This window comes from Antechinus flavipes, chromosome 2, assembly GCF_016432865.1.
Source record: "Antechinus flavipes isolate AdamAnt ecotype Samford, QLD, Australia chromosome 2, AdamAnt_v2, whole genome shotgun sequence".
Classification (NCBI taxonomy): domain Eukaryota; kingdom Metazoa; phylum Chordata; class Mammalia; order Dasyuromorphia; family Dasyuridae; genus Antechinus; species Antechinus flavipes.
The window spans coordinates 432,918,213-432,945,635 of NC_067399.1; the positions used below are offsets into that span (position 1 = coordinate 432,918,213).

General features: G+C 35.6%; 1 protein-coding gene across 1 annotated transcript; it reads right to left on the minus strand.

Annotated features, from left to right (window-relative positions):
- Nucleotides 1-3,905: 3,905 nt before the first annotated feature.
- SCGB3A2 (secretoglobin family 3A member 2) lies at nucleotides 3,906-27,423 on the minus strand. Its single transcript, XM_051973807.1, has 4 exons — nucleotides 27,177-27,423; nucleotides 8,453-8,595; nucleotides 6,420-6,607; nucleotides 3,906-4,062 (listed from the first exon to the last, which is right to left on the minus strand). Exons 2-4 carry the CDS (start codon nucleotides 8,505-8,507, stop codon nucleotides 4,039-4,041), a joined length of 267 nt encoding a protein of 88 aa, XP_051829767.1. The 5' UTR covers nucleotides 8,508-8,595; nucleotides 27,177-27,423; the 3' UTR covers nucleotides 3,906-4,038.

The window sequence follows — 27,423 nt, forward strand, 5'->3', positions numbered from 1 at the left end:
TCTCTTATCTATGCTAGAGAGCTTAACTTCCTCTTTTGGGCAGTTCTAGGTGACACAGTGGATAAGGTGCCACGTTTAGAATAGGAAGACTTAAGTTCAGTTTTGGCATTAGACACTTACTAGCTATGTAAACTTAGGCAAGTCACTTAACCCTATTTGCCCAAATTCCTCATCTGTAAAATTAATTGGAGAAAGAAATGGCAAACCACACCAGGGTCTTTGCCAAGAAAACCCAAACAGGATTATAAAAAGTTAATCAGGACTGAAACAAATCTTTAAGAAACTTTAACTTAAATAGAACAAAAATCTGCTTCCTTGTAATGTTTTCCACTCCCCCTATCCCTTAGTATATCTTTTCTTAGACTGAGATACAAAGGTCAATAAGGAGAAGTATGAGCTTCATACTTCAGTGCCTCTGAGTAGAGAATTCTATATGGGTGATATAAGAATCCAAATCTTTCCAAAACCAATTTTGATGAATCTCTTCTAGTGTCATTTTGCATGATAATTAATTAATATAAAATTAATTCCTGGGAGAAATCTCTTAGAAGATCCAGCGCTTGGTACACAGAATTTAGTTGGAATTCTAGACAAAAAGATCTGTATAATTTTAGATAGATTTTTTTAAAAAAAGATTTTTGTAAGTCTAAGTATGGATCAGTTAGTTGTTTTTGTTTGTTTGTTTTGCGGGGAGAGTTAGGAGGGGGAGAAAGGAGGGAGACAGTGGAAGGCTCTTTGCCTGGATCAGTTATTTTAATCTATTCAGAAACCCTCCATCATGGAAACTTCCTCTAGGGAATCTCCCTCTAGTGGTAAAAATCAGAAATTAGCTTCAATATTTAATATTAAGAGAATTACCTGGATGCTCTAAAGGTAAGTTCTCAATGGGTACTGTGTGATAAAAGAAGCATTTGAAACATTCTGACACTAAGACAAACACTTACTTCATGCGATTTTCTCTGAATCTAATAAGGTAAAATAATAGTGACAAATGTAAAGTTCTAAACTTGGGCTCATAAAAATCAATGGCATAAATGCTGAATGGGGAAGACATGGTAAAAGATTAGTTTCAATGAAGATCTGCAGAATCTTAATGGAACAAATCAACTGTGTGATTTGTCAGGCAACAAGGATACTTCAATCTTATGTTGGAGATATTGCTATTATAATCCCACTGTTCTCCGCTTTGATCAGATGATATCTAGATCATTATTTAGTTGTAGGCAAAATACTTTAATAATGAACAGCATTGTGTTGAATTGATTTAAATAAAAATGGCCTAATGCTCTGGGATTCTTCATTAGAAGAGGCTGATATGGGGTTTGGGGACTATATTATATATAAAGATCACTTGAAAAACATGGGGATATGGAATTCAGAGATTCTCTCTCTCTCTCTCTCTCTCTCTCTCTCTCTCTCTCTCTCTCTCTCTCTCTCTCTCTCTCTCTCTTTCCTTCTCTCTCTCTCTCTCTCTCTCTTTCTCTCTCTCTCTCTCTCTCTCTCTCTCTCTCTCTCTCTCTCTCTCTCTCTTCAATGCTTCTGGCCAATCACTCTTATTTTTCCTTCTGGAGCTTTATCTCAAGCTCCCATGCCAAAACTAGGTCTTTCTTATCCCCCAGTTTCACTAGCTGTTCACTCCAGATGCCAGACCTATTGTTGGTGCCTAGAAAATCAGCAGTTTCAGTCCTTTGGATCACCTGGGAAGGCTATGTATAATTGGTGCCTCTTCCAATTCAGAGCCCTCCGAACACAAAATAAAGTCCAAGAATTTAGATGCATGTCATTCCTGTGTCATGATGTTTCTATAGGGATACTGGTGCTCTTACTCGGAAATATCATCACTGAACCAAACTAAAATCTGTTTCAAGGGAAGGGGATATGTCTCAGTAACTCGATTTCTTGACAACAGACAGCAAAAAGCCTGGGCCATTTCAGTTCCAACTTGTGCTATCAAAGTCATTATTAAATGTTTGAGTCTGGATTAAATATATCTTTCTACTTTAAAATTTTATCATTTAAATTCTAGTGTTCTCTTTCAAAATCCTTTCCAGTATATGTTGATAGCACCCCCTTTAATACTATTTCCCAAATTGTACTCACATTACCAGACCAGATGCCCAGAGGATAGCTACCTAGTTATCTTCTCAGTATTCTAGAGGTAACTCTAAAGGAGATGCTAAGATTTCCAATACTGTTGCTTAGAAGATTCCATAAGTATACTCCCTATTGATTATCAGTCAGAAAAATTTGGTAAATATTTGGTATTTTGGTAAGTATAGCAAATACAGTTGTTACAGAAATATTCCCCTAAATTGAGGATACATTATTCCCTTGATTAAATAAGGAGACAGTGGACACAGGCTGAAAGATCATATGTATGCAAAGTCTAAATTCAAAGTTGCTGATTGCTGAGAGATTTTTGCTTGCTTCATAGAATTCTCATGAAGCTAGTGTTAGACTTCTACTGGACTCTGACACTCAATGCTTTTCTAGAATTTTGAAGTTTCCTTTGCTTTGTTTATCTAATTCTCAGGATGTCCCTTATTTTCAACTGCAGGTGCTGCCACAACTCATTCTTGCTCTAGGGTCCTTGTTACTAGATTTAGCAAACATTCAAGATTTTCCTCCCTTTTGAAAACAAGGTCATTACCTGGTCAATAGGGAGGAAGAGGAGCTCCTGCTATCCTCTCTTCCTAAAGGCAGTTCTCTCACCAGACTCCTTCACTGCTCAATTAAACTATTGCTCAGCTGATAAGGTGCTAAAATGTTTGATTTAGAGCTATCTTGCTATTTTATACATAGAAGCATATTTCTGATTTTTTCCATTAGTTATAAGTTATTTCCTATACAGTATGCCCTAACGTCCTGTGACCCTTTTCAAATTGATAAAGAATGGTCTTAGAATGGGAATTTGGACCTATAGTCATTAATTTGATGGGAGGACAAATCTTATTTTTAAACTATGATCTATGATATAAGGCTAATTTTAAGTCTAACATATTGTGGTATATGTTCAAAAGCTCCTTCCTATTCAGGCTGTTGTTGTTTCTGTCTGCTCTTCATTTTCAAAGAGGACCAATAACATCATGGGCAATGTCCTGATTCACATGTGAATTGAATTTAAGTGAGGCTGAATTGCACAAAGTATTCAACCTCACTCTTTCTTCCAAAGTCATTAAAGTCTAGTGAAAAGACAAAAGTCAACAGCACTAGTAGTGGCCCAGGATGCAGTGGGTGACCTTGGTGTCTTTGATGTCTGAAGAAGCTCTAAGTATTCCATAAGGCCTGCTTCAACCACTTTCATGATAATTGGGAAAAACTGTTTTCATCTGTTCATTCCATCAGGGGAAGTCTTCACATGTTTGGAGTAGATATCCCCCTAACTCACTAATGGGTGTGAGGCTTTTTGGTTATTCTCAACCTGGTTTTAGCATGTCTGCCAAGACAGTTTAACAGGGGGTAGCCATTGTACCTGCTACAGCTTCTTGGAGCCAAAAGTGAGAGTTAGAGGCAGGTGGATACCAAGAGTGAATAAAAAGCCTTGAAAAAGGCTCAGCAGTCTTCACATCAGACTTGCTGGTCCAGCCCATATACCCCAAGTCACTGTATACGCTTATTTTTGAAGGTCCTCCCATAGAGTATAGAATATATTCTAAGATCTGTGTACTAAGGGCTCTTCTAGTTCTCCCATTCTACATTCTAAGGTGTCTTCAAGTTCTGTCATTCCATGCTCTATGTTCAAAGTCCATTTCTACCTCTAATGTTTTATGAACAATATTCTAAGGTCCCTTCCAACTAAAACATTCTATGAGTCTGATAAATAATTCTTTTCTAATTCTGAGAGAGGCCCTTCCCCTAACCATTTTCCTCCCATTCCCCAGAAATAGAAGACATAACAAGGAAAATTTTATCTAAGTGCTTTATTGATATAGTTCAGGATTTCTGGGGTCAGGTAAAAGATAAAACAGAAAAACAATAAGAGAAAGATAAGGGAAGATCCTGAAGTATTCCATTATTGTTCTGTTCATCATCCTGAAATCACACCAGGTGGGACAAAGCCTCCTGAAAGGTAGAATAATCATGATGAAACAAATTGCCTGAGATAATATGGAGTGAAGCACAGGGCTCTGGGGTGACTGGCCAGAGAATCATTTTCCCTTAAGGCTTAGAAGCTGGCAATTAGTATTATTCTGATGGAAGTACTAAAAGCAATAGCAAGCATTTAATATAATTGTTATAGTAATAAGATCTAGCATGTATATAATACCTTAAAAATTACAAAGTACATAATTTATTGTCTCACTTGATCCTCATAATAATTCTGTGAGATAAGTGATATTTTTAATCTTTATTTAATAAGCAAGAGAACTGAGGCTGAGAGAAGTCAAGTGACTTGTGCAAGATCACACAGGTAATAAGTGATTTAGGTAGAATTCAAATTCAAGTCCTTTCTGACTCCAAGTCTAGTTCTCAATTCATGGGTACAAACCAGTTGCCAAATAAATCTTCCCATTGCAAATTATTTTCCCTTCTCATGCCCTCCTGAGATCTTCCCAACAGCCTTCTCAGAGAGACAGAATATTAGTAGTTAGCCCCATCATAATGAGAAATGAACAGATTCAGAAACAGGAAATGTATCATCATATCTAATTAGTGACAGAGCCTGGATGCAGAGCCACATAATTCATTGACTTTCATTCTATGACTTTTTCCACTCAACCCACTCTAAATATTGGTGATATCATTTTGCTATTTTATATTATGACTGCTACACTGTAGCACAGAGTATCATACACAATATGCACTTAAGAAGGGTTTCTTGAGTTTTAACTAAGGTTATCTTATATGGAGCCTTCAAGTAAGGGAGAAAAGCTCAGAAACCCAGGAGTAAAGAAATGTCAGCAAACCCAATTTTTCCCATATGAGCAAACTTCAATCTATTGTTTAAGTGTGAGAGATGTGATTAGTAGGTCAGGGTTCTACCTCAAGTGCCCTGCTTCCCTGTTTAAAATATCATAGTAACAATATACATCAACATACATACTTGGTAATATACTAAAATAAATACTATGTAATAATTTAGAGTAATTAGTAACAAATTAAAGAACTAATAATTGAAACTTGGCTCCATTGTATCTTACAATAATAATCATGTAAATGCACAGTAACTACAATAAAGGTGCAAGGATTATAAATTGTATAATAACTATACAATCATGATATGGTTACAAGACAATGACTACTAATATTTGTCCAATAAGTATATATGACTACAGAAAGACTTCAATTAACTGTACAATTGTTCTAAAATGTCTGAATAATATCTATACATAATTATGTAATAACAACTATACAACATAAAGTCACTGGACAATTCTATCACTGTTATATGTACAATTATAAAATTGTAATATAGTGAATGTGGTAATTGTATAATCCTTTGACAATGATTCAATGACTTTCCAACAGTAGTTCAGAGGTTATATAGTAGATTTGTTCAATTGCTATGCAATTTCAATATTGTTACTATACAAAGACTATACAAGACAGGATTAATTGTATCAGAAGATAAGTATATAACCATCCCATGCAATGATTATATAGAAATTGTACGGTTGCCCAAAGTCTGTAGAGTTACACTGCAATGATTGTAACTTCTCTAAAGTGACTAATAAGTTCTTTTCAGGAAAAGGATTTTTCAGGGATAAGCCTTTTATGAAGTATTCTCTCTCTCCCTGCTCATAGCATCTTCTTTTTAATGGCATCTTTCTCTTTACTGTACCTAAATCTGGTTAGTCAACAAAATTTCTCTATGGATTTAACCTGTTAGTCAATGGCATACATAAATACAATTTTATTTATTTTTTGGCTGAGGCAATGGAGTTAAATGACTTGTCCAGGGTCACACAACTAGGAAATGTTAAGTGTCTAAGATCACATTTGAACTCAGGTCCTCTTGACTTCAGGGCTGATGCTCTATTCACTGTACCACCTAGATTCCTTTTTTTTTTCCCCTGAGGCAATTGGGGTTAAGTGACTTGCCCAAGGTCACACAGCTAGGCAGTGTTAAATGTATGAGACCTGATTTAAAATCAGGTTGTCCTGACTTCAGAACTGGTGTTCTATCTACTGCGCCACTTATATGTTTCATGGTATATTCCTTTAATGAATTCTTCCAAACCCCTTTCCTTGGTAATCTTATTGCTGTTTCAAATCTATTTCATATTTACCATTCCTGGTGACTATATTGAATCTTCATTTTGTCCATATCCTAAATAAACCTACCTTTTGGCAGAAAATTAAATAAAATAAAGTGACTTGGTCATATCTATATACCAATAGTATATAGTTACAAATGAGGTAATGACTAGTGAGCACAGTGAAAAGTTGAATGGCAAGAGTGCCCAAATATTATTTACCAGCAGTTTTTTAACAGCTTCAGAAGCCTCAGGCCCCAGCTCATCCACACATTTCTTCAGTCCTTCAACCAAGTGCTCCACAGAGATGCCCAGTGTTTTCAAGACCATTTTCAGTGGATCAATAATGGCAAGGATGGTGTCCAGGGGCAGAATATTGTTGATGGGATTACCAATGAAGAATGCTGTAGCTGTAGAAAAATGTGTGGACCACAGAGCATTTGAGTTCCCAGGCAAAAATTCCCATCTCTAGATGGAAAAATACAAACATCTTTAAGCTGTCGATTCCCTCACCATCCACCACCAATGTGCCAGTCATGGATCACCCCATTGGGTGATTTTTCCCTCCTGGGAAAAAATATTCCTTTGCTTTTTATCATCTCTAGCTTTCAAGATGCTGCTCTCATTAAGATTAGAAAGTTTAGCAGTGAAACTAAAAAGTAGAAATAGGAACAAAGATATATAAGATCATAAAGGGTAGGAAACTTGACCAATAAATCCTATACCAGCAAAGTCTGGATGTTCAAAGTGTACCCAACAGTAAAAGTGGAAACATCAGAAAGTGAGTGAGAAATACCTCACCTCCTAAAATAAAATAAAATGTAGAGCTAGCAGAATACTTCCAGACCATCTGACAAGTGAGAAGCTCAGATTAAGACACAACTCAAGATTAAGATACTCTTTGTACCAGATCATACTGTGGACCTTCATGCTCAATTCACTAGATAAGACCTTCAACTTGCTTGCAATAGATGAGGCCTATCTGTTTTCCAAAGACCTAAAGCTGAATTTCAGCTTTGACATTTATTTGGAGGCAGTACTTACCAAAGAAGAAAATTTGGAGATGGAGAACCCAGGCTAAAATCCCAGCTCTGCCATGTACTACCTCTATGGTCATGTACAGATCACTCACACTCTCTGTACTTTAGATGTCACTTTGGAAAAATAGGAGGGCTATACTAGATAACCTCTAAAGTCACTTCAAGATTGAAATGTGTGATTCTGTGGAATGTTATACAAGTGTCTTTTCCTCTCAAAGATAGTTGTTCCATTTGCAAAATGAGAATAGTACTTTCTTGAACTCCCTTCCATGTAACTTGTTTTGGAAACCATAATGCATTGAGAAAACATTAGGAGTTTATAGCATTCCTGTCAATTTCATATTAATTAATCACATTCTGTCTCTAAAATGGGGCAGCTAGATGGCCCAGTAGATAGAATACTGGACCCAGGGTCAAGAAGATCTGAATCTAAATCTGGCCTCAGACACTTACTATTTTTGTGACCCTGAGGAAGTCTCTTAACCCAGTTTGCCTCAGTTTCCTCATCTGTAAAATGAACTGAAGAAGGAAACGACAAACCTCGCCAGTATCTTTGCCAAGATAATACCAAAAGGGTGTCACAAAGAATCAGACCTGCTGAAAACAATTAAACAGCAATGACAACAACTCTAAAACATTCCTGGAATATTGTTTAGATTGATGTTATTATCCATGAAGGATGAAGAAACTGAAGCAGCTTGGTACAGGAAATGAACACTGCTTTAGGAGTCAAAGGCTTCAGTTCCAATCTTTTGCTCTGCTACTAACTGTGTGCATGACTCTGTTGAAAGCATATCTCTTGGCCCATTTCCTTATGTGCAAAATGAGAGTGTTGGTCTCAATGACCTCTTTGTTTCCTTCCAACTCCATCTATGATCCTAAGGTGGCAGTAATCTGGTTCCAGGACAGGATTAGGACCTTAGCCTCCAGAACACCTGTGTATTTTTATTTCTACTACCTTTCACTGCACCTGTTTCTTAATCCAGTTTTCTAGAGCTGGAAGGACTCTCTGAGCTCATTATATCTCAAACCCTCATTTGACAGAAAAAAGAACACAGGGCCAAAGACTTGCCTGGGGTCATCCAGTAAGTTAATGGTAGCACTTTGACCCAAAACCAGGTCTCCTGAATTCCCATCCAGATCCATTCAATCTCATAACAGCTGTTTTTCAGTCCCCCAAATGTTTCAGAAATTTCTTCTTTTCAAACAACTTACCAGAGTAACTGCAGATGGCAAAAGTTACAAACAGAAAGATATGGCCCAGCTTCATGACTGCTATCTCTGACAGTGACTTCTGAAATTCTTAAACTTTGGAAGGAAATCCCAATCGATGTATTGAACTTGGCAAGCCTGTATTGCTGAGTGAACAACAAACACACACATATATATAGTCATAGAGTCCCCTTTCAACAACTTCAAGAACCCTTGACCTTTCAGGAATGATACACAGGTCGTGTTTCTCTAGCAAACAGACCAAGGCGCCTTCCTCTTTCCCTCACATTCCCATGGGAAAGGAAAATCTTCCTTAATGATTTTGTTACACAAGGACCTCCTCTGGAGGAACAAAGCTGGGTACCCAATATACTCCTACAGATACAATTTGGGTAGTAGCTGTTATCATTCCACTAAAAGCCATCTTCTTGTCAAGTGTGGTACACTTTTGAAAAGAGCATTGATTTAGGGCAAGAAGACTCAGGCTTGACTCTTTGTTTAGTCTTAGGCAATCTATCATCAACAAGCTTGTATATTTATCTAGGGCTCTGCCTAAGTGTTAAGGATACAAGTATGATGGCTGAAATCAAGGGGTTTTATTCTAATGGGAAAGACAACAAATATGTACATAAATGTATATAGTATAAATATAAAGAATATATATATACCAGTCAATTAACTATGTATTTTGGGAGGGAGGGAACTAGTAATTGGAAAATCAATTTAGATTTTATGCAGAAAAATGGTGCTTGAATTTCATTTTGAGGAAGAGAGAGAATCTATGAGAAGAGGAAGACATGAATTATGGTTATGGGGACGACCTGTAGAAAGGCATAGTGATGAAACAATATCCTGTGAAAAGAATAGAGATAATAAACCCCATATGAATGGAACAGAGAGTTTGGAAGGGAAAATAATGCCCAATGATGCTAAAAAGGTAGATTAGGGCCAGGTTTCAATGAACTTTAAAAGCTACAAACTTATATATTATCCCAAAGGCAATAAGAAGCCTTTGGAATTGTTTGAAGAAAGGAATAATCAGGCCAAATCTGTGATTAAAAATGATGATGATGATGATCATGATAACTAATATCCATATAAATATTATCTCATTTATCCTCACAACAACCCTGGGAAGTAGACATTATTATTGTTCTCTTTTGTTTAATGAGGAAAATGAGACAAATATTAGTGAATTAAATTACCTAGAGTTATGCAGCTAGTACGTGTCTGAGACAAGATTTGAATTCAGACCTTCCAGTCTTGGAACTTGACTTATCCACTACATCATTCACCTGCCTATTGACTAGATCATCAAGAAAATCTCTTTGGCTAAGAGTGTGTAGTAAAGATTAGAAGGGAGACACTTGAGATCAAGAGACCAACTGGGAGGCTGTTGTAATAATTTAGGTGAGAGCTAATAAGGGCTTGAACTAGCATGGTAGCTGTGTGAATAGAGATAGATGGAGATATGAGAGAGATTTGTAAATTTGAAAAGGCCAGATTTGTTAATTGATTGGATATTAGGGGTGAGGAAGTAAGGAGTCAAGGGGATGCTGAAGTTATAAATTTGAAAGACTAGAAGAATAGTAGTGCCCTTGATAGAAATAGGGGAACTTGGAAGAGAGAAGAATTAACTCATTTAATCTGCCCAGGTCTCAGTTTCTTCATGTGTAAAATGTGAGGCAATATGATCAATTTCAACTCTAAACTTATGATTTGTCCTAAAATCCTAGAATGTCAGAGGTAGCAGAGTCTTTGGATTCTGGAAATGCCTCTTCCCTGAACAGGAAATCCATTTATAGCATCTAATAATAATGATTATAGCTTCCACTTATATAATGACACTTAATAGCTGCATAACCCTGGGCAAGTCATTTTATTTTGACCTGCCTCGTTTTCCTCCTATGTATAATAAGAATAACAATATTATCTATGTTTCAGAGTTGTTGTAATGATACAATTAGAGAATATTGGGGTGGGGTTTTTACATTTAAAAAATTTTTTAATAATATTTTATTTTTCCAAACACACGCAACCATTCACTTTTGCAAAACCTTGTGCTCCAAATTTTTCACCCTGTCCTCTCCCTCCTCTCCCCAAGATAGCAAGCAATCCAATATAGGTTAAATATGTGCAGTTCTTCTAAACATATTTCTACATTTGTCATGCTGTGCAAGAAAAATCAGATCAAAAGGGGGGAAAATCATGAAAAAGGGGAAAAAAACAAGCAAGCAAACAAACAAAAAGATGAAAATACTATCTTTGATCCACCTTCAAATTTTATAGCTCTCTCTCTGGATGTGGATGCCACTTTCAAACACTAGCCATTATTTTAGCAAGTGTTTTACAAACATCATCTCACATGACACTTAGAGTACTGTATAGTGCTTATGAGATAGACACTACTATTGTAATACCTATTTTACAGATGAGGAAACTGAGACCTGAGGAACTTAAATGATGTGCAAAAGTAATAAATATCAGAAGTAGGATGACACTCACTACCTAGGTGACCAATGGTAGCTTGTCCTAGTGGATGGAGAAGTGGTTTTGAAGCCAACAAGACTTTATTTCAAATTCTGCCTCTTGGTATTTACTGGCTGTGTGACCCTGAGCAAGTTATTTACATATTTAGTTCCTGATATACCTCTCTAAGATTCTTTCTTGCTAAGAAGGTGCTAATATCCATTGGCAGAAGTTTTTCTACACTGGGAAGAAAAGTCCTATACCTCCATTCTTTCCTGTAGCAATGAAATTTTCCTTATCCCAAGGCAACTCATTTTACTTCCCTAGTTCTCAGTTTTCTCATTTGTATAATGAGAATATTGGACTGGATGGCCACTGAAGTCCCCTCAAACTCTAAATCTATGAGCCTATGAACTTGTTGAGAAAATGGAGTTCTGGATTTGGAGTCATCTTGAGATATCCATTGCCAGAGATTCATTACTAATCTGGTACAGCCCATTCTACTTTGATATAACTAATTTTTTGAAGTTCTTTTCCTTCTTGCAATCTGATATCTTTCTGCATCCTCACAGGTGACAACTCTTAATTCTACTCACTATTGTCAAGAAAAACAAGTCTACTACTCCTTACAACCCTTTCATCTGTTTAAAAATATTTATGAACTATCACTCCACTCCAAAGCTTTCACTTCCCTGATCTGAGTTTCTGTGGTTCTGTCATTCAAGCTCCTTTGAGAGAGTCTCCTCTGGCTCCAGTATTTTTTCCAGTTGCCCTTCCAGGAATGTGCTCCAGCTGACCAAGGCCTCTTCCTAAAATATGGTGCCCTAACTGGAGTTAGTACTCTATATGTAGTCTTTTGAATGAAGAAATTACTTCCTTGTCTTCTCTTTCTATAAATGGAATCTGAGATTACTTAAACTTTTTGGCTATCATATCATACTATGATCTCACATTGAGTTTGAGACCAAGCACTACTCTCATGTATTTTTTACATGCCTTATTGTCTGTTCACATCTCCTCAAACCTATTTTGTTCTGTTGCTTTTCCAAACCTAAGTATAAAAAATTTCCTTTTATTCCTGATAAACTACTCCTTATTATATTAGGTGCATTATATCCTCTCAAAAATTCACTTTAACTTTAGGGGAAGCATAGTTCTAGAAGTTTGGTTAGAGGATAATCTAAATATTATGTCTCTGTGTATGTGTGTGTGTGTCTCTCTCTCTCTCTCTCTTTCTCTCTCTCTCTCTCTCTCTCTCTCTCTCTGTGTGTGTGTGTGTGTGTGTGTGTGTGTGTGTGTGTTCCAGAAGTGAAATTTCCCTTTAACTTTTTTTTGAAACTTTTGAAAGTTGATAAAAACTATGGTAATGCATATACTCCGCAGAATGGAAGAAAAGAAAAGGATTTAGGAAACAATATTCCTGGAAAATATTGCAGACATCAGAGCAGAATGGGATGATAGAACATAGAACCTGGAATGCCAAAGTTGAAAAAGAAAGTTTAGAACAAAATATGTCAGAGCTGTAATCAAATAGAATAGAAAGCTGGAAATGGCCTTCAATTCAACAAGAAAATATTGTGCCTACTAGATACCAAGCAGTGAGTTTGGTGCTGGAAATACAAGAATGAAAATGAAATAACTCCATTGCCTTCAAATAGTTAACATTAAACTGGGAGAAATGACATGGTCCTAGAAATGATCAAACAGTCCACCTATTTTTCAGATGAGAAAAATGAGGCACGTTTTGGATGTGTCTTCAACTCAAAAATCCTATGAACTATAAATAATCCAGGACTTTGTAAATTGCAGAGTGCCATAAAACAATAAATTAAAAACTATGGAATTTGTTGACCTATTCTTATCCTTAAGAAGTTCATCCCTTTAATGAAACAAAACCAGCTCTCCTGTGACTTCCCCTCACTGTTCTTGTTCGATTCTCTTGGACCAAGTGGAGCAAACTCTAATCTCTTTCTCTTGTCAGCCTTTCAGATACCTGAAAGCAGCCATCAGAACCTTATATAAGTCATTTTATGTCTCCATTTACTCATCTAAAATGAAAAATTGAACTAGTTGACTGATTCCTGTAAAATCTAAATCCTAGGATTCTCTATTTCCCTAATAATAATTAATTTTCCAGATTAAAAATATCTATCAAAATTGGAACTTAGAAATGATTATTCTGATCCCCCTCATATTTCAGATGAGGAAACTGAAGCACCAAAGAGGAAAAATCTTACTTAAATCATATATGGTTTATAGATCAGAGATGATAAAACCTTAGAGATGATCTAATTTAAATCTTACTTTACAGGGTAAAGTCCCAGAACAGAAAAGTGCCTTGTCCAAACCATTTCCTTCCCTTTATCAGTCATTCTTCCCTCCATATTACTTCTTGACCTAGAAAAATATAGTCTATGTTCCAAGCCACATTGCTCTGATACCACATCCCCACACTTTCATTGTGTCACCTAAGGAGCTGAGGAATGTCACGTTCACTAATCTTGGTGACTTCCAGGAAGAAACTTAAAGGTCCCAGTGGCCTAATGCCAAGATTTATTTCCCTATTTCAGTTTGGTTCTGTTTTGTTACTACTATTCTCATGATTGACAGTAGGGCAGTTGTCCAGTAAATGTCTGCATATTTGGAAAGGTTAAGAGGAAAGCAAATGTTCAGCAATGATTACCCAGCCCAACCCTCCTCTACCCTAGACTTAGATGGTGAATTGACTTCTCATTCTTCATTTTTCCTCTTTCAAATACCTTTACTGGGATCTTCTATTCCTACTATTACCTCTCCCACTTCCCTGATAATCAACATATCCACCTGCTCCATATTTCCCAGTGAAGGTGGTAAAGTTATCTTATCATTTTAAGAAATTGAAGTGTTTAGAATGGTATTAGTTAATTTCTCATTGAATTCTGGAATCTGAGAGCTGAAAGTCTCTCAGAGGGCATTAATTCTTTTTTATAGCTTTTTATTTACAAAACATATGCATGGGTAATTTTTCAACAATTACCCTTGCAAAACCTTCTGTTTCAAATTTTCCCCTCTTTCTCCCCACCTCCTCCCCTAGATGGCAGGTAGTCCAGTACATTTTAAATGTTAAAATATATGTTAAGTCCAATATATGTATACATATTTATACAGTTATCTTGCTGCACAAGGAAAATTGGATCTAGAAAGGGAAAAAAACTTGAGAAGGAAAACAAAAATGCAAGCAAACAATAATAGAAAGAGTGAAAATACTATGTTGTGGTCCACACTCATTTCCCATAGTCTTCTCTTTGTGTATAGATGACTCTTTTCATTACTGAACAATTGTAATTGGTTTGAATCATCCCACTGTTGAAGAGACCATGTCCATCAGAATTGATCATCATATAGACTTGTTTTTGCCATGTATAATGATCTCCTGGTTCTGCTCATTTTACTCAGCATCAATTCATGTAAGTCTCTCCAGGCCTCTCTGAAATTATCCTCTTGGTCATTTCTTACAGAACAATAATATTCCATAATATTCATATACCATAACTTATTCAACTATTTTCCAATAGATGGGCATCTATTCAGTTTCCAGTTTCTAGCCATAACAAAGAAAGCTGCCACATTTTTGCACATGTGGGTCCCTTTCCTTCCTTTAAGATTTCTTTGGGATATAAAATTTAGTAGTAACACTGCTGCATCAAAGGGTATGCACAGTTTGATCACTTTTTGAGCATAGTTCCAAATTGCTCTCCAGAATGGTTGGATTCATTCACCGTTCCACCAACAATGCATCAGTGTCTCAATTTTCCCACATCCCTTCCAACATTCGTAATTATCTTTTCCTGCCATCTTAGCCAATCTAAGAAGTGTGTAATGGTATCTCAGAATTGTCTTAATTTGCATTTTTCTGATCAATAGTGATTTGGAGCACCTTTTCCTATGGCTAGAAAGTTTCAATTTCTTCATCTGAAAACTGTCTGTTCATATCCTTTGACCTTTATCAACTGGAGAAAGTCTTGATTTCTTATAAATTTGAATCAATTCTCTATATATTTTGGAAATGAGGTGTTTATCAGAACATTTGAACGTAAAAATGTTTTCCCAGTTTATTGCTTCCCTTCTAATCTTGTCTGCATTAGTTTTATTTGTACAAAAACTTTTTAACTTAATATAATAAAAGTTTTCTATTTTGTGATCAATAATGACCTCTAGTTCTTCTTTGGTCACAAATTCCTTCCTCCTCCACAGGTCTGAGAGATAAACTATCCTTTGTTTTTCTATTTTATTTATAAAATTATTCTTTATATCTAGATCATGAACCCATTTTGACCTTATCTTGGTATATGGTGTTAAGTGTGAGTCAATGCCTAGTTTCTGCCATACTAATTTCCAATTTTCCCAACAGTTTTTGTCAAATAGTGAATACTTACCCCAAAAGCTGGAGTCTTTGGGTTTGTCAAACACTAGATTGCTATAGTTATTGACTATGTTGTCCTTTGAACCTAACCTATTCCACTGATCAACTAGTCTATTTCTTAGCCAGTACCAAATGGTTTTGATGACCGCTATTTTATAACATAGTTTTGGATCTGATACAGCTAGGCCACCTTTATTTGATTTCTTTTCATTAGTTCCCTTAAAATTCTTAACCTTTTGTTTTTCCATATGAACTTTCTTGTTATTTTTTATAGGTCATTAAAATAGTTTTTTGGGGAGTCTGATTGGTATAGCGTTAAATAAATAGATTAGCCTGTGAAATTGCAGGACTCCTGGGTGACATTGGGAGTCAGATGGGATTGTGCATCATTCTGACTTTTCTGGGCTTATTTGACTGTGTTTATAAAGTGATTAAGCAAAATCTGTGCTTACAGGAATCTAGAGTCTAAAAGGAACAGTGCAAACAAGGATGTAGCCATCAGCGTGGATGGCAAGTAATATAACCCTTGCAAAAGCTTCCAGGGCCATCCTGGGATGACACATGCTGCCAAGATCCTATCTCATCATCCAACCTGAAGCACCTTTGAAAACTTTACCTGCAGAGCCCTGGTAGCTATCATACCAAAAGCCTAGGAGGGATGAGGAATGAATCAGGGGGATCCAGCTGCCCCCTTATTCTGGGGCTTACCACTCCTTCCACTCCAAGGGCAGTTCCCAACTCCCTTCAAATTCTTTTTCTTTTAGAATGAGTGGAAGGGGTCCTGAATTCAGTGCCTTTCTCTACTTGCTTGACCTCCATATTCATACATTTTTATTTTTAATCAAAAATATATATATAACAATAGAAATAAACTACAAAGAGAAAGGGCAAGGAATCCCAAACTGTCTCTCTAGGCCCTATGCTGCCCCCAAACCATCTTAGTCTGATCTTTCTTTGTTTGAACATTCATCTTCATTTTGCTTTCACCATTCACTGGACATGATTGGAAAGATTCCTTAAGGGTCTGGTTCCCAGACAAAAAGTGTACTTAGAAAGGAGAACTAATGAGGGAGGGCTTCCCTGGCCTTAAGAGATTCTCTCACCACAGTACCTCCGCTGCAATTGTAAATCACAAGGGCAGTAATGGAGGCCCCTGAGCCTCCCTCTCTTACTCTTACTGATCCCAATAAGATCAATAATAAGTCTTCAGAGAACAAGGAATGGATGGTGTTCTCTGAGGGACTTGGGATAGGATGAGGCACAGGTTTCATGCCAACATACCTTAATCTGTGAAAATCAATGAAATTTTTGAATGGGATTCCTTATTCTCATGCCATTAAAAAATATAGGCACTTGATTCCTAACTCAGGGAACTCATACCTATTTCTCTCCTAATTCCCAGTTGCTCCCTTCAGGAGCCCCTTGCATGGAACCATATCCATAAATTTTCTTATGGAATTTCCCCAAGTCTTTTTCCTCTATTCCATTTGTGTTTTTTTCCTACAACTTCATCTACATTTTCTATTTTTATAAGATACATATTCTATATTACCATATAACTTTGTACACATAGTTCTGTATAAATAATTCTGGATATATTTATTTCCATAAGCTCCTGTCTGTCTTTGTCCATCTCTACTCCTCTGAATGCCTTCATCTATATAAAGTGTTGAATTCTCTCCTCTATACCATGACTATACTGTGTGTATGTGTACATACAACCTGCTTAGAAGTACAAGGAGACACTTTTTTAACACTTGTTTACCAAATATGGAAAATATACATCAGTAGTTATTTACCAAATCTGAGAAATGGAAACATTATTAGTAGTTACCAAATTTGGGAGACATATATCATTGCCAAACTATACCACTGAAATCCTGAACTTATAACCTAGTAAGTCTCAGGGACAGTGTGGAGACCAAGGGAGGGGACCAAAGAAGAACCTTATACAACTACTCTATCCCAAAATGGAAACAAAACAAAATAAAGTCAGTTATGTAAACTAAACAAACTTATTTTTGTTGCAATTATTTAAAAATTGATGATCACTGAGCTATACAATTGTAACCTTAAAAAAGAATCAGACTCAGGAGTAAGAGACTTGAGTTTGTATGCCCATAGGGCTATAAAATTGTGCATATCATTTGATCCAGCAATACCACTGCTATGTTTATATTTCCAAGAAATCAAAAAAGGGTGGAAATATTTATTTGTATAAAAGTATTCCCAGCAGCTCTTTTTTTGTGATGACTAAGAATGGACAATCAATTGGAAAATGGCTAAACAAACTGTGTAATATTATAGTGCTATAAGAAATGAGAAACAGGATAATTTCAGAAAGACCCAGGAAGGCTTATATGAACTGATGCAAAGTGAAGCGAATAGAACAAGGAAAACATTATACTTAGTAACAGCAGTATTGCACAATAAAGAACTGTGAATGACTTAGCTATTCTCAGCCATACAAGGGTATAAGACAATCTCAAAGGACTAATGATGAAGTTTACTATCTACCTCCAGAAAAAGAATTTGTATTGTTTGAATACAAACTGAAGCATGCTATTTTCACTTTCATTCTTTTTTTATTTAACTTCTTATACAAAATTACAAAAATGAAAATGTTTTTTATGATTTTACATGTATACTTACATCTATTGCTTACCATATCAGGAAGGGGAAAGGGAGGAAAGTTTAGAATTATTCACTATTTTCTAGGCATGCAGAGTTCTGATTGTAGTCAGAGAGATCTGAGTTCAATTTCTACCTTTGGCTTATTAGCTTTCTGGCCAAGTCACTGAGAGTTCATATACTTCGCAGATTTATTATGAGGATCACAGGAAAACATGTATCTGAAATGCTTTGGTAAATATGTGGTCTGTGGCAATTGGGTGGGAATCTGATGTGCAATCCCAGCACAGTCCTTGCAAGCATAGCCCCAGCTCCAATCTTGGTGTTGCTTTAGTATAAGAGAGCTTTCAGCTATAATGGGATAGAGATATGACTAACAGTTCCAGGGCAGAAAAGAATGCCTGAAGTCAGATTCCTAGACAGATCTCTGAAAACAGCGGCACAAAACCCCTAAAGCTAAGACAGTGCACCTTCCACCCTGGAAACAGAGCCTTGTTTTAATAAAAAGGTAAAAGTAGAGCAATAGGCTAGGAAAATGAGCAGACAATAATACAAGTATCTGACAATTGAAAATTATTATAGTAATCAAAAGGAAGATCAAAACCCACACCCATAAGAAGATTACAAACTCAAAACTCCTACATCCAAAGCCTCCAAGAAAAATAAGAATTGGACTCAGGCCATGGAAGATCTCAAAATGGACATTGAAAATCAACTAAGAGAGATAGAGGAAAAATTAGGGAAAGAAGTGAGAGTAGTGCAAAAGGAAATACAAAAAGCTAATGGTGAAAAGAATGCTTAAAAAGCACAGTTAGCCAACTGGGAAAAGAGGTACAAAAACTCACTGAGGAAAATAATTCCTTTAAAAAAATAGAATTAAGCAAATAGAAGCTAGTGACTATGAAAAATCAAGATATAATAAAGCAAATCAAAAAAAAAAAAAAAAACCCGAAAAAAAAAAAAAAACACAGAAAAAATATGAACTATGTCATTGGGGAAAAAAACTGACCTGGAAAATAAATCCAAGAAAGATAATGTTTAAATTATTGGTCTACCTGAAAGTGATCATAAAAAGGGTAGGGACATAATTTTTCAAGAAATTATCAAGGAAACTGTTGTGATATTCTAGAACCAGAGGATACAATAGAAATCAAAAGAATCCACTGATCACCTCCTGAAAGAGATCCCAAGATGAAAATTCCCAAGAATATTATAGCCAAATTCTGGAATTCCTAGGGCAAAGAGAAAATATTGCAAACATCCAGAAAGAAATAATTTACATGTAGTGGAGCCACAGTCAGGATAACACAAGATTTAGCAGTTTCTACATTAAAAGACTACAGGACTTGGAATATGACATTTCTTTTTTTTTCCTTAAATTTATTTATTTATTTATTATTGCTTTTTATTTAGAAGTTATATGCATGAATAATTTTATAGCATTGACAATTGCCAAACCTTTTGTTCCAATTTTTCCCCTCTTTCCCCTCACCCCCTTCCCCAGATGGCAGATTGACCAATACATATTAAATATGTTAAAGTATAAATTAAATACAAAATAAGTATACATGTCCATACAGTTATTTTGCTGTACAAAAAGAATCAGACTCTGAAATAGTGTACAATTAGCCTGTGAAGGAAATCAAAAATGCAAGTGGACAAAAATAGAGGGATTGGGAATTCTATGTAATGGTTCTTAGTCATTTCCCAGAATTCTTTCGCTGGGTGTAGCTGGTTCAATTCGGAATATGATATTTCAAAGAGCAATGGAGCTAGGATTACAACCAAGAATCACCTATCCAGCAAAACTGAGTATAATCTGTCAGAAGAAAAGGTGGTCATTCAATGAAGTAGAGGATTTTCAAACAACCATGATGAAAAGACCACAGCTGAATGAAAAATTTGATTTTCAAATACAGGACTCTGAAGCAGCTTAAGGAGGAACTTGAGGAGAACCTAGAACTATGGATCTTCTGTCTCAAAGCTGAAAGTCAGAAGTCCACAACAGGATATTCTTCATGTACAATTTATTGAGTGAGGATATGAAATGATCTAATCAAATGCACATTTTAAGAATATCATCACTTTGCAAACTGAATGGAGAGTAGTCTGAATAAAGTGTAGCTGTTGACATCCAAAAAATTGGATGTCATTTGCAAAGGAAAGGGAGAGATGGAATGACAGTGGATTTTTATCAAATAAGGGAATTAAGAAAATACCAGAGTTCATAAACATGATAGTCATGCATTTGCCAGTGATGAAAAGATTGAGTTTGCATCTATCTTTGTGAATGCTTGATATGAAGTTGAGGAATAAAGAGGGTTGTGTTAGACCTAGCTCAAATCAACTTATAAGAGTTGATTGTTAAATGCTACAAAGTTGGTTCATTGTTTTCTTGATTATCTACTTAAGAAAGTTATGAAAAAAAGTTTATGATATCATATATGACATGTACATTTTTTACTTTAGAGAGCTGTCTGTTAAAATTTTACCAACACAGGATTTAGTTAATTATGTTAAAATGAGTAAGCTGAGGAACTGGGAGATGAGAATATTTGAGGAAGTGTCATTATATATGTTGACCTTTTCTAGTATGTGGTCAATAGTTGAGGAGGAAAGAAAGGCTGTGAATCAGACACTGAACTCACTGAGAAAAGAAGACAAGTTATCCAGGAGTTGGTAAACAAAAGTCATGTAAATTTGTATACACTAATAAATATAGATTGGGTAAATCTTAAAGGAGGAGAGATTACTGAGTGATGGAAATAGAGGTAGACCTTTAAATGGCAATGAGGAAGGAGGATCCAGCTCCATCATCTCAATTAATAAGTGAGGAAAATGAATAAAAGTACAGCCAATACTGGGAGTGGGTGGGAAGGAACGAATTAAGAGGTTGTATTATCAGGAGTGAACCAGTTCTCCATAACAATTTGAAAATTGACATAAAATAAAGTTGTTCTGTGTATCTCAAGTACCATAGATATCTGAGATTGTATTGTGCTTTCAGATAAAAAAGGGAGAGTTTGGTACTGTTTTCAGGAAGCTTAAGAGAATATTTGTCAGCGAAATAGACACAAATTTATCGTCTATTAATTAAAATTAATTATTATATATTATATTATATTATTATAAAATATTAAAACATGCAAAAATACTATTTAAATATAATTATTGTGTTAGTTATATTTTATAGAGTTGTATATGTATATAGTTATACTATATATAGTTAATTCTGTTAGTTATTATTATGTATTATTCCCCTCTTCTATAATGAAGCAAAGGAATGAAGCACAATTTTTATCAAGGAAGGACTCCTAAGAAACCAATGACTATGTATTTACTGATCCAAACAACCAGGCAAGTCCACCTTCTTTAAAAATAATTTTTGTACTGCTATCCTCTTTTCTCTGATCCTACTCATATGCCACTAAACACTGTTAAAGGAAGTCACATAACTATGCCAGTTAAGTCCATCACAAATTTATTGAAGTAGAAGTGTGAGGGTACGATGTATGGCTAGAAGCAGTGTGTCTCCAATGTACAGAAACTACTATACCACCTCCTACTCTGTTCACAGGCTCATTTTCCTATTAAGTTTTTCTCCAGATTTAAAAGGCATCCTCTGAAATGTATTACAGAAAAATTATTGCAAAATGCAAAAAAATCTATTTTTATCTGTATATCTTCCCAATTCTTCCTCTTTGTATCTGTCTCTGTTTCTTAGTCTCTCTGTCTCTGTTTCTCTTTGACTGTATATGTGTGTCTCTTTCTCTCTCTTTTTCTCTCTGTCTCCCTTTTTTTCTCTTTCTCTCCCTGTCTCCCTCTTTCCCCCAACTTCCCTTTCCATCCTCCCCAAAAATGGCTTGAATCCTCAGTTTTTCCTTCATCCATAGTCCGGCTTTTTCCTTTCTTATTCTCATACCTCTGATTTAATGGCAGCATCTCCCTGATGGAATGGATCAGACAATTAACTACAAATAGTCCCATACTTTATCAACAATATCAAACACTATAAGGAAAAATAGGTTGGCATTCAATGAAGTCTAGCAAGCTTCAATAGAACTTGTTACTTTAACTGATCCTAGCCAGCTCATAATGTTTTCTTGCTCTTGTCTCTCTCCACCTCCTTAAAAATTCCTACTTTCAATCCAAGTTGAAGACCTGTCCAATCCCATTCCTTGATAGTTTAGAAGAAATTTCAGTTATGGACTTCAAAACACATTGGAAATTTTATCTACTTCTGCTGCTATTCCTTCTGATTAGCTTGTAACTTCCAGAATTTTCATTTTAAGGAGAATATCTAAGCCACCCATGTCTTTTTTCCCTTCCAGGATATATTCCTGACTTCTCCTGGACCTTTAATTGGACAAATAAAGAAAAAAGAATTAGATAGAGAGATAGCATAGGACAGAGAAATTGACACTAGGTTCAAAGAAGACCAGGAATGACATCCTGCCATCAACCCTGAGGACTTGTATAATTTGGGACATTTCACATAACACTCTGATCCCCATTATTCTTATCTGAAAATGTGGGACTTGGATAAGATTTAAATACAAATGATTTATTTTGTAAAATTATATATTTTATGTATTTAAAAATATTTCTGATAGAGTCCACAGGCAATGAACTGACTTGAGGTGTCAGTATATTTTACAGCTGCCACTGTATTAAAAAAAACAAAAGATCAGGAAAATTAAGGATGAAAAATGAAGAGAAGTGGGGGTGGAAGTAGGGGAACAAAGAAACATCCTTAGTAAGAGGCAGCTGGATTGTCCCTGAGGGGGCCTAGATGGAGCTCTTGTGGGTTATTAGAAACCTCTCCAGGGCTCTATCGGCAGACATAGACACTTGGCACACATTTTAGCTCTGCTTTTATTGTCTTGGAGTAAGCAGAAAGTGTTTGCAGACTGTGTTTGCAAACACTTGAGCCAAGTTCAACAGAAGAATGTAAGGCTAGAATTGCCTTCAGGGCCATGGGCTAGGCTAAGACACCAGTATGGGCTCTATACTTCAAGGACTAAATGCTTCTCTTGGCAGCTTCACTTCTACAAGGGTGATTTGCTTTGGCTCACCCTCCAGTCCCACTTATGCTTCCTTCTTGACACATTTAACTGTTGACACCACTTTCCCTCTCCATTCCGTGGCATCCTCCCAATTTTGGGGCATTTGAAACATCACTTCCCTAAGTAGAAGAACTATCCCCAGAGTGTTGGGATAAGCTGGTCAAGCAAAGACCTCAACCATTCAGGAGTTCTAGCCAAGGGATCTAGGGTTCTTTAAGGAGAAGATGGCCCACACTTTACCTGCTTCTCATACTCTTACAGAAGTTAGATGAGAAAATGTCCAGATAGGCTACCATTGACATAAAAGATTAAGGTAAATTTGTACCATGAACTCTTCTAGAAGTCAGATGAAACCTATGGACAGCTTTTCACAAATGTTTTTAAGTGCATAAAATAAATTATGTAAGTTTACAAAGAAAATCAATTATATTTAAACAACATTATCAAATATATTTTTAAAACATAATTCACAGCCTCCAGGTTAAGAATACATAGCATAGAGACATATAATGGACTAAAAAACAAGCTAGAAGAGTGAAGCCTTCCTGATATATTAATCACAAACAAAAGCTTTAGAGCTAGATGTATAGTGATAGATCATTAGTCTAAACCATTTTGAGCAAATAGAACTACCAAAACTGAAATTTACCCAAGTTTTTTAAAAATAGCAGCATTTGAATCTAGGTTTTCCATATCCAGATTCTGCTGTTATTCTTTCCCCTGAATTCCTGGACAGACGAATATAATTCATAGAATCAGAATGAAGGCCAATAAAATTAGCGTTCAGCTTATCAGACATCAGGATAGAGAAAGACTGAGAAGAAGCAAAATATTAAAGGAAGGGAGACACACTTATGTGATAGCAAAGAAATCATACAATCCAACCCATTTACTTTATGTAGGAGTAAACTGAGTAGAGATTATTTGTCCAAGGTGACACAGAGCAAATAAGTGAAAAATCCCAAACTACAGCTAAGGCCTTCAGGCCCTCAATCCAGAGGTCTTTGACCTCCTGCCTTCCTTATACAAGTTCCTTATGCTTTGGGTTTGGCAAATAAACCAAGTCTGAAGCAAAAACAAATTTTAGTTATGTAATGATTTGATTTAGGTATGACCTAGAAAAGAACCATCGGCTGAATGTAAAATAAGAATAATGTAACATGAAATGTTTTCTCAATGAGGTCCCTCAACTTGGCAGATGATTGGATCTCACCTCAATATTTTAGAAAACAAAAACAGGCATTTATAAGGTTGGGAATCAGAAGGAAAATTGGAGGTAAAGAACACTATTAAAATATCATCAAAACATCTGTCATGTCCAGTTAAGATGAAGACGTGCAAATTCGTAGAAGAGCCCTAGAAAAAAATTTTGGCCCTAGAAAATTCCTTTAAAGGGCACTAAAAAAAACCAATGGCACAGTGGATAGAACACAGGGACTAGAGTCATCTTCTTGAGTTCAAATCTGTCCTCATATACTTAGAAGCTATGTGACTTTGGACAGCTACTTAGTCTCTGTTTGCCTATACCACTGGACAAACCACGGGCAAATTACATAGCATTGTTGCCAAAAAAAATAACAAATGGGATCATAAAGAGTCAGACACAATTAAAACAATTGAACAACAACAAAGAGAATAAAGATAAATAGCACAGAAGTATATCCTCAATCTAATACATTTCACAAAAGGTTGGTCAGAAGCTTTAGAAGAGGAGTCTTGCTAGGGAAATTAGCAATCATTCTATTAACTGAACCAAAAGCCTATGAGTGACAAAAAAAAAAGGGGTTACAGACCAAAAAAACTATAATGGAAATGGGCCTAAAGCTTGAAGGAGATGTTAGGAGAGAGAATGTGCCACAGATGGACCATTATACTGGTTTCCATCAGTCCAAGTTCTAATCATTCAGGCTTAAAGTCAGTGAGATATCATCCTTAGCCAGGAATGATCAGAATTGGAGAATAGTCAGCCACCACAGATCATTGTTCAGGAAGACAAGTTGCAGTTTTCTACTCCTCAGAGTACTGGGAAGAAGAGGAACAGCAATAAACAGGTCCAACTTATAAACTGGATATGTCCTTGGGGACATTATAGAAGGTCTCACTCAGACCGGTGTGATCTCCAACACATTGCTGGATCTTTCTTTTAAGGGCTACAGTGAAGATGGAACCAATTCCATATTGTAGTTATATATATATATATATATATATATATATATATATATATATATATATGTACACACACACACAAATAAAAGATGATTCAAAGCCTAGCACAAGAAAATGAGACAGGATATAAGAATTGAGCTAAGGGATGGAGTCTGGTACCTGTTGTTCCATCCATAACAAAAGCAAATGAAACAATATCCAGATAGTAGAGAAAGGACCAAACAGGGTCTACTGAAATATTCTAAGAGTGCCAGTCAAGATTATGTCTGGTCTTGACATAAAGTTATCAATCTAGGAATTGAATCTGGAGTAAATAGAAGAAAATAAGCAATTCAATGAAGAAATGTTATATGTTAAAAGAGCAAGAGTTAAACTCAGAAGAAGAAAGTAACTTTGCAACAAATACAAGCAAAGTATTAGAGGGAAAATGGTTCAATTACTTGAAACATAATAATAACATTAACATCTTTAGGATACTTTAAGGTTTACCAAGTGTTTTACATTTATCATTTTACTTGACTACAAAAGTAGCTGGAAAAAAGAAATTAAAATTGAAATAAGAAATCTAAAAGTGAAAGTTTAGAAAAAAATTAGCTTAGAATAAAAGGAATAACCTTTCTCCAAATACCAGACTCCCTTAAAAATAGAATGGGGCTATCAGATTATCAATCAGATAATCAATGATTAGTTGAGATGATAAGAGATAGTCACAATTAAAAATTGAAAAATAGGGGGGGAAAAGTCAGGTTTATTTCATTTTTTCAAAAAAATGACCAGAAAAATAAATCAATGAGAAATAACTTTAAAGTCATCTGGCTCTCTAAAACCATAATTAAATAATAATAATAAAAAAACTTGATATTATGTTTCAAGAAATAATAACAAAACTACTTACAACTATAAAAACCAAAGGGTAGAATGAAAATAGAAAGAATCCATTGGTTATTGACAAACAGAAACCCCAATTTAAAAACAGACAGGAATGTTATAACCAAAATCTAAAATGATTTACTCAAAGAAGAAGCAAATCCAATAAAATTATTTGGGATCTCACAAGACGCTTTTGAAAATGTTACATAAGAGAAAAAGTCCAGGATTGCAATATTCTAAATCAATAATGTCAAACTCAATAAAAATGAACTCCTGCTGACTATATACAGACTTAGAAAACTAGCACAAAAGAAGAAGAAGAAGAAGAAGAAGAAGAAGAAGAAGAAGAAGAAGAAGAAGAAGAAGAAGAAGAAGAAGAAGAAGAAGAAGAAGAAGAAGATGATCCTGATCATAATGAGATATTATAGTGGTAAGGAAAATCAAGACACAAAGATGGAAAGATGGAAAAGATGGAATGATTTCAAATATTCCAAGAATTCTCTCAGAAAACCCAGTTTGAGAACAAACTCAACTAGAATTCTTTAAAGAGGTGAAATAAGACTTTTTAAAAAATGTTTAAAGCACTGTTTTAAATAAATGGGATGGAGCACTTGAGAAAAATGGGAAAGAGATCATAGTCATACAAGAAAGGATTGGAAAGGGAATAAACAGCTTGGAACAAGAGGTATATAAATCTTATTCAGTAAACTTTCTTGAAAATTAAAGTGGAACAAACAGAAATCAATGCATATTCATAAAGCAATAAGAAATACTAGAAGTCAAAAGACTGAAAAAAAAATAGAAAAAAAAATAAGGTATAGTACTAGATCATAGGATCAATGAGATGTCAAACATTTTCTCCCATCCTCATGATCTCTCAAAATTCTCCAAAAAAGACATTATGCATCAAAGATAAAGCAACTTCAGCTGTCTCCATGGTCTGTGACACCCCAGAATCCAAAATAAGGTAAGCCCATTCCTTGACATCCTCCCCCCCAAAAAAAATAAATAAATAACAGGAACTTGAGCTCACTTAGCATGCCTCCTCTATTTTGCATGCTACCAACAGAGAGGATACATGAATAAAATGAAATATATGATATATGCTTTTTTCAAAACTCACTCCTCCTGTCTCCCTTGCCCTTTCCAGGGGTATGGAGACCCTTGTTCCAGGTTGCAGAGGTTTGCTCCAAAACTCAACAGACAACTTGGCCACAGCCCTTCAAAAATAAAATCCTGCCGAAGTTAGGAATCTGGAAGCACCAGTACTGCAAAATTCTGTAAAGATGATGTAAAGGAAAACAGGTTCTAAACAGGCTCTGAACTATTGGTGCCAGGCCCAAGAACAGAGAAACAAAGAGATCATGACA

Coding starts and splice junctions, on each gene's coding strand:
- SCGB3A2 (XM_051973807.1), bottom strand. CDS start 8,507: ATGAAGCTGGGCCATATCTTTCTGTTTGTAACTTTTGCCATCTGCAGT. Junction 6,608..8,452: donor TGCCATCTGCAGTTACTCTG/GTAAGTTGTTTG, acceptor ATTTTTCTACAG/CTACAGCATTCTTCATTGGT. Junction 4,063..6,419: donor AAGCTGTTAAAAAACTGCTG/GTAAATAATATT, acceptor TCTACCTTTCAG/GAGGCTTTGTCCCACCTGGT.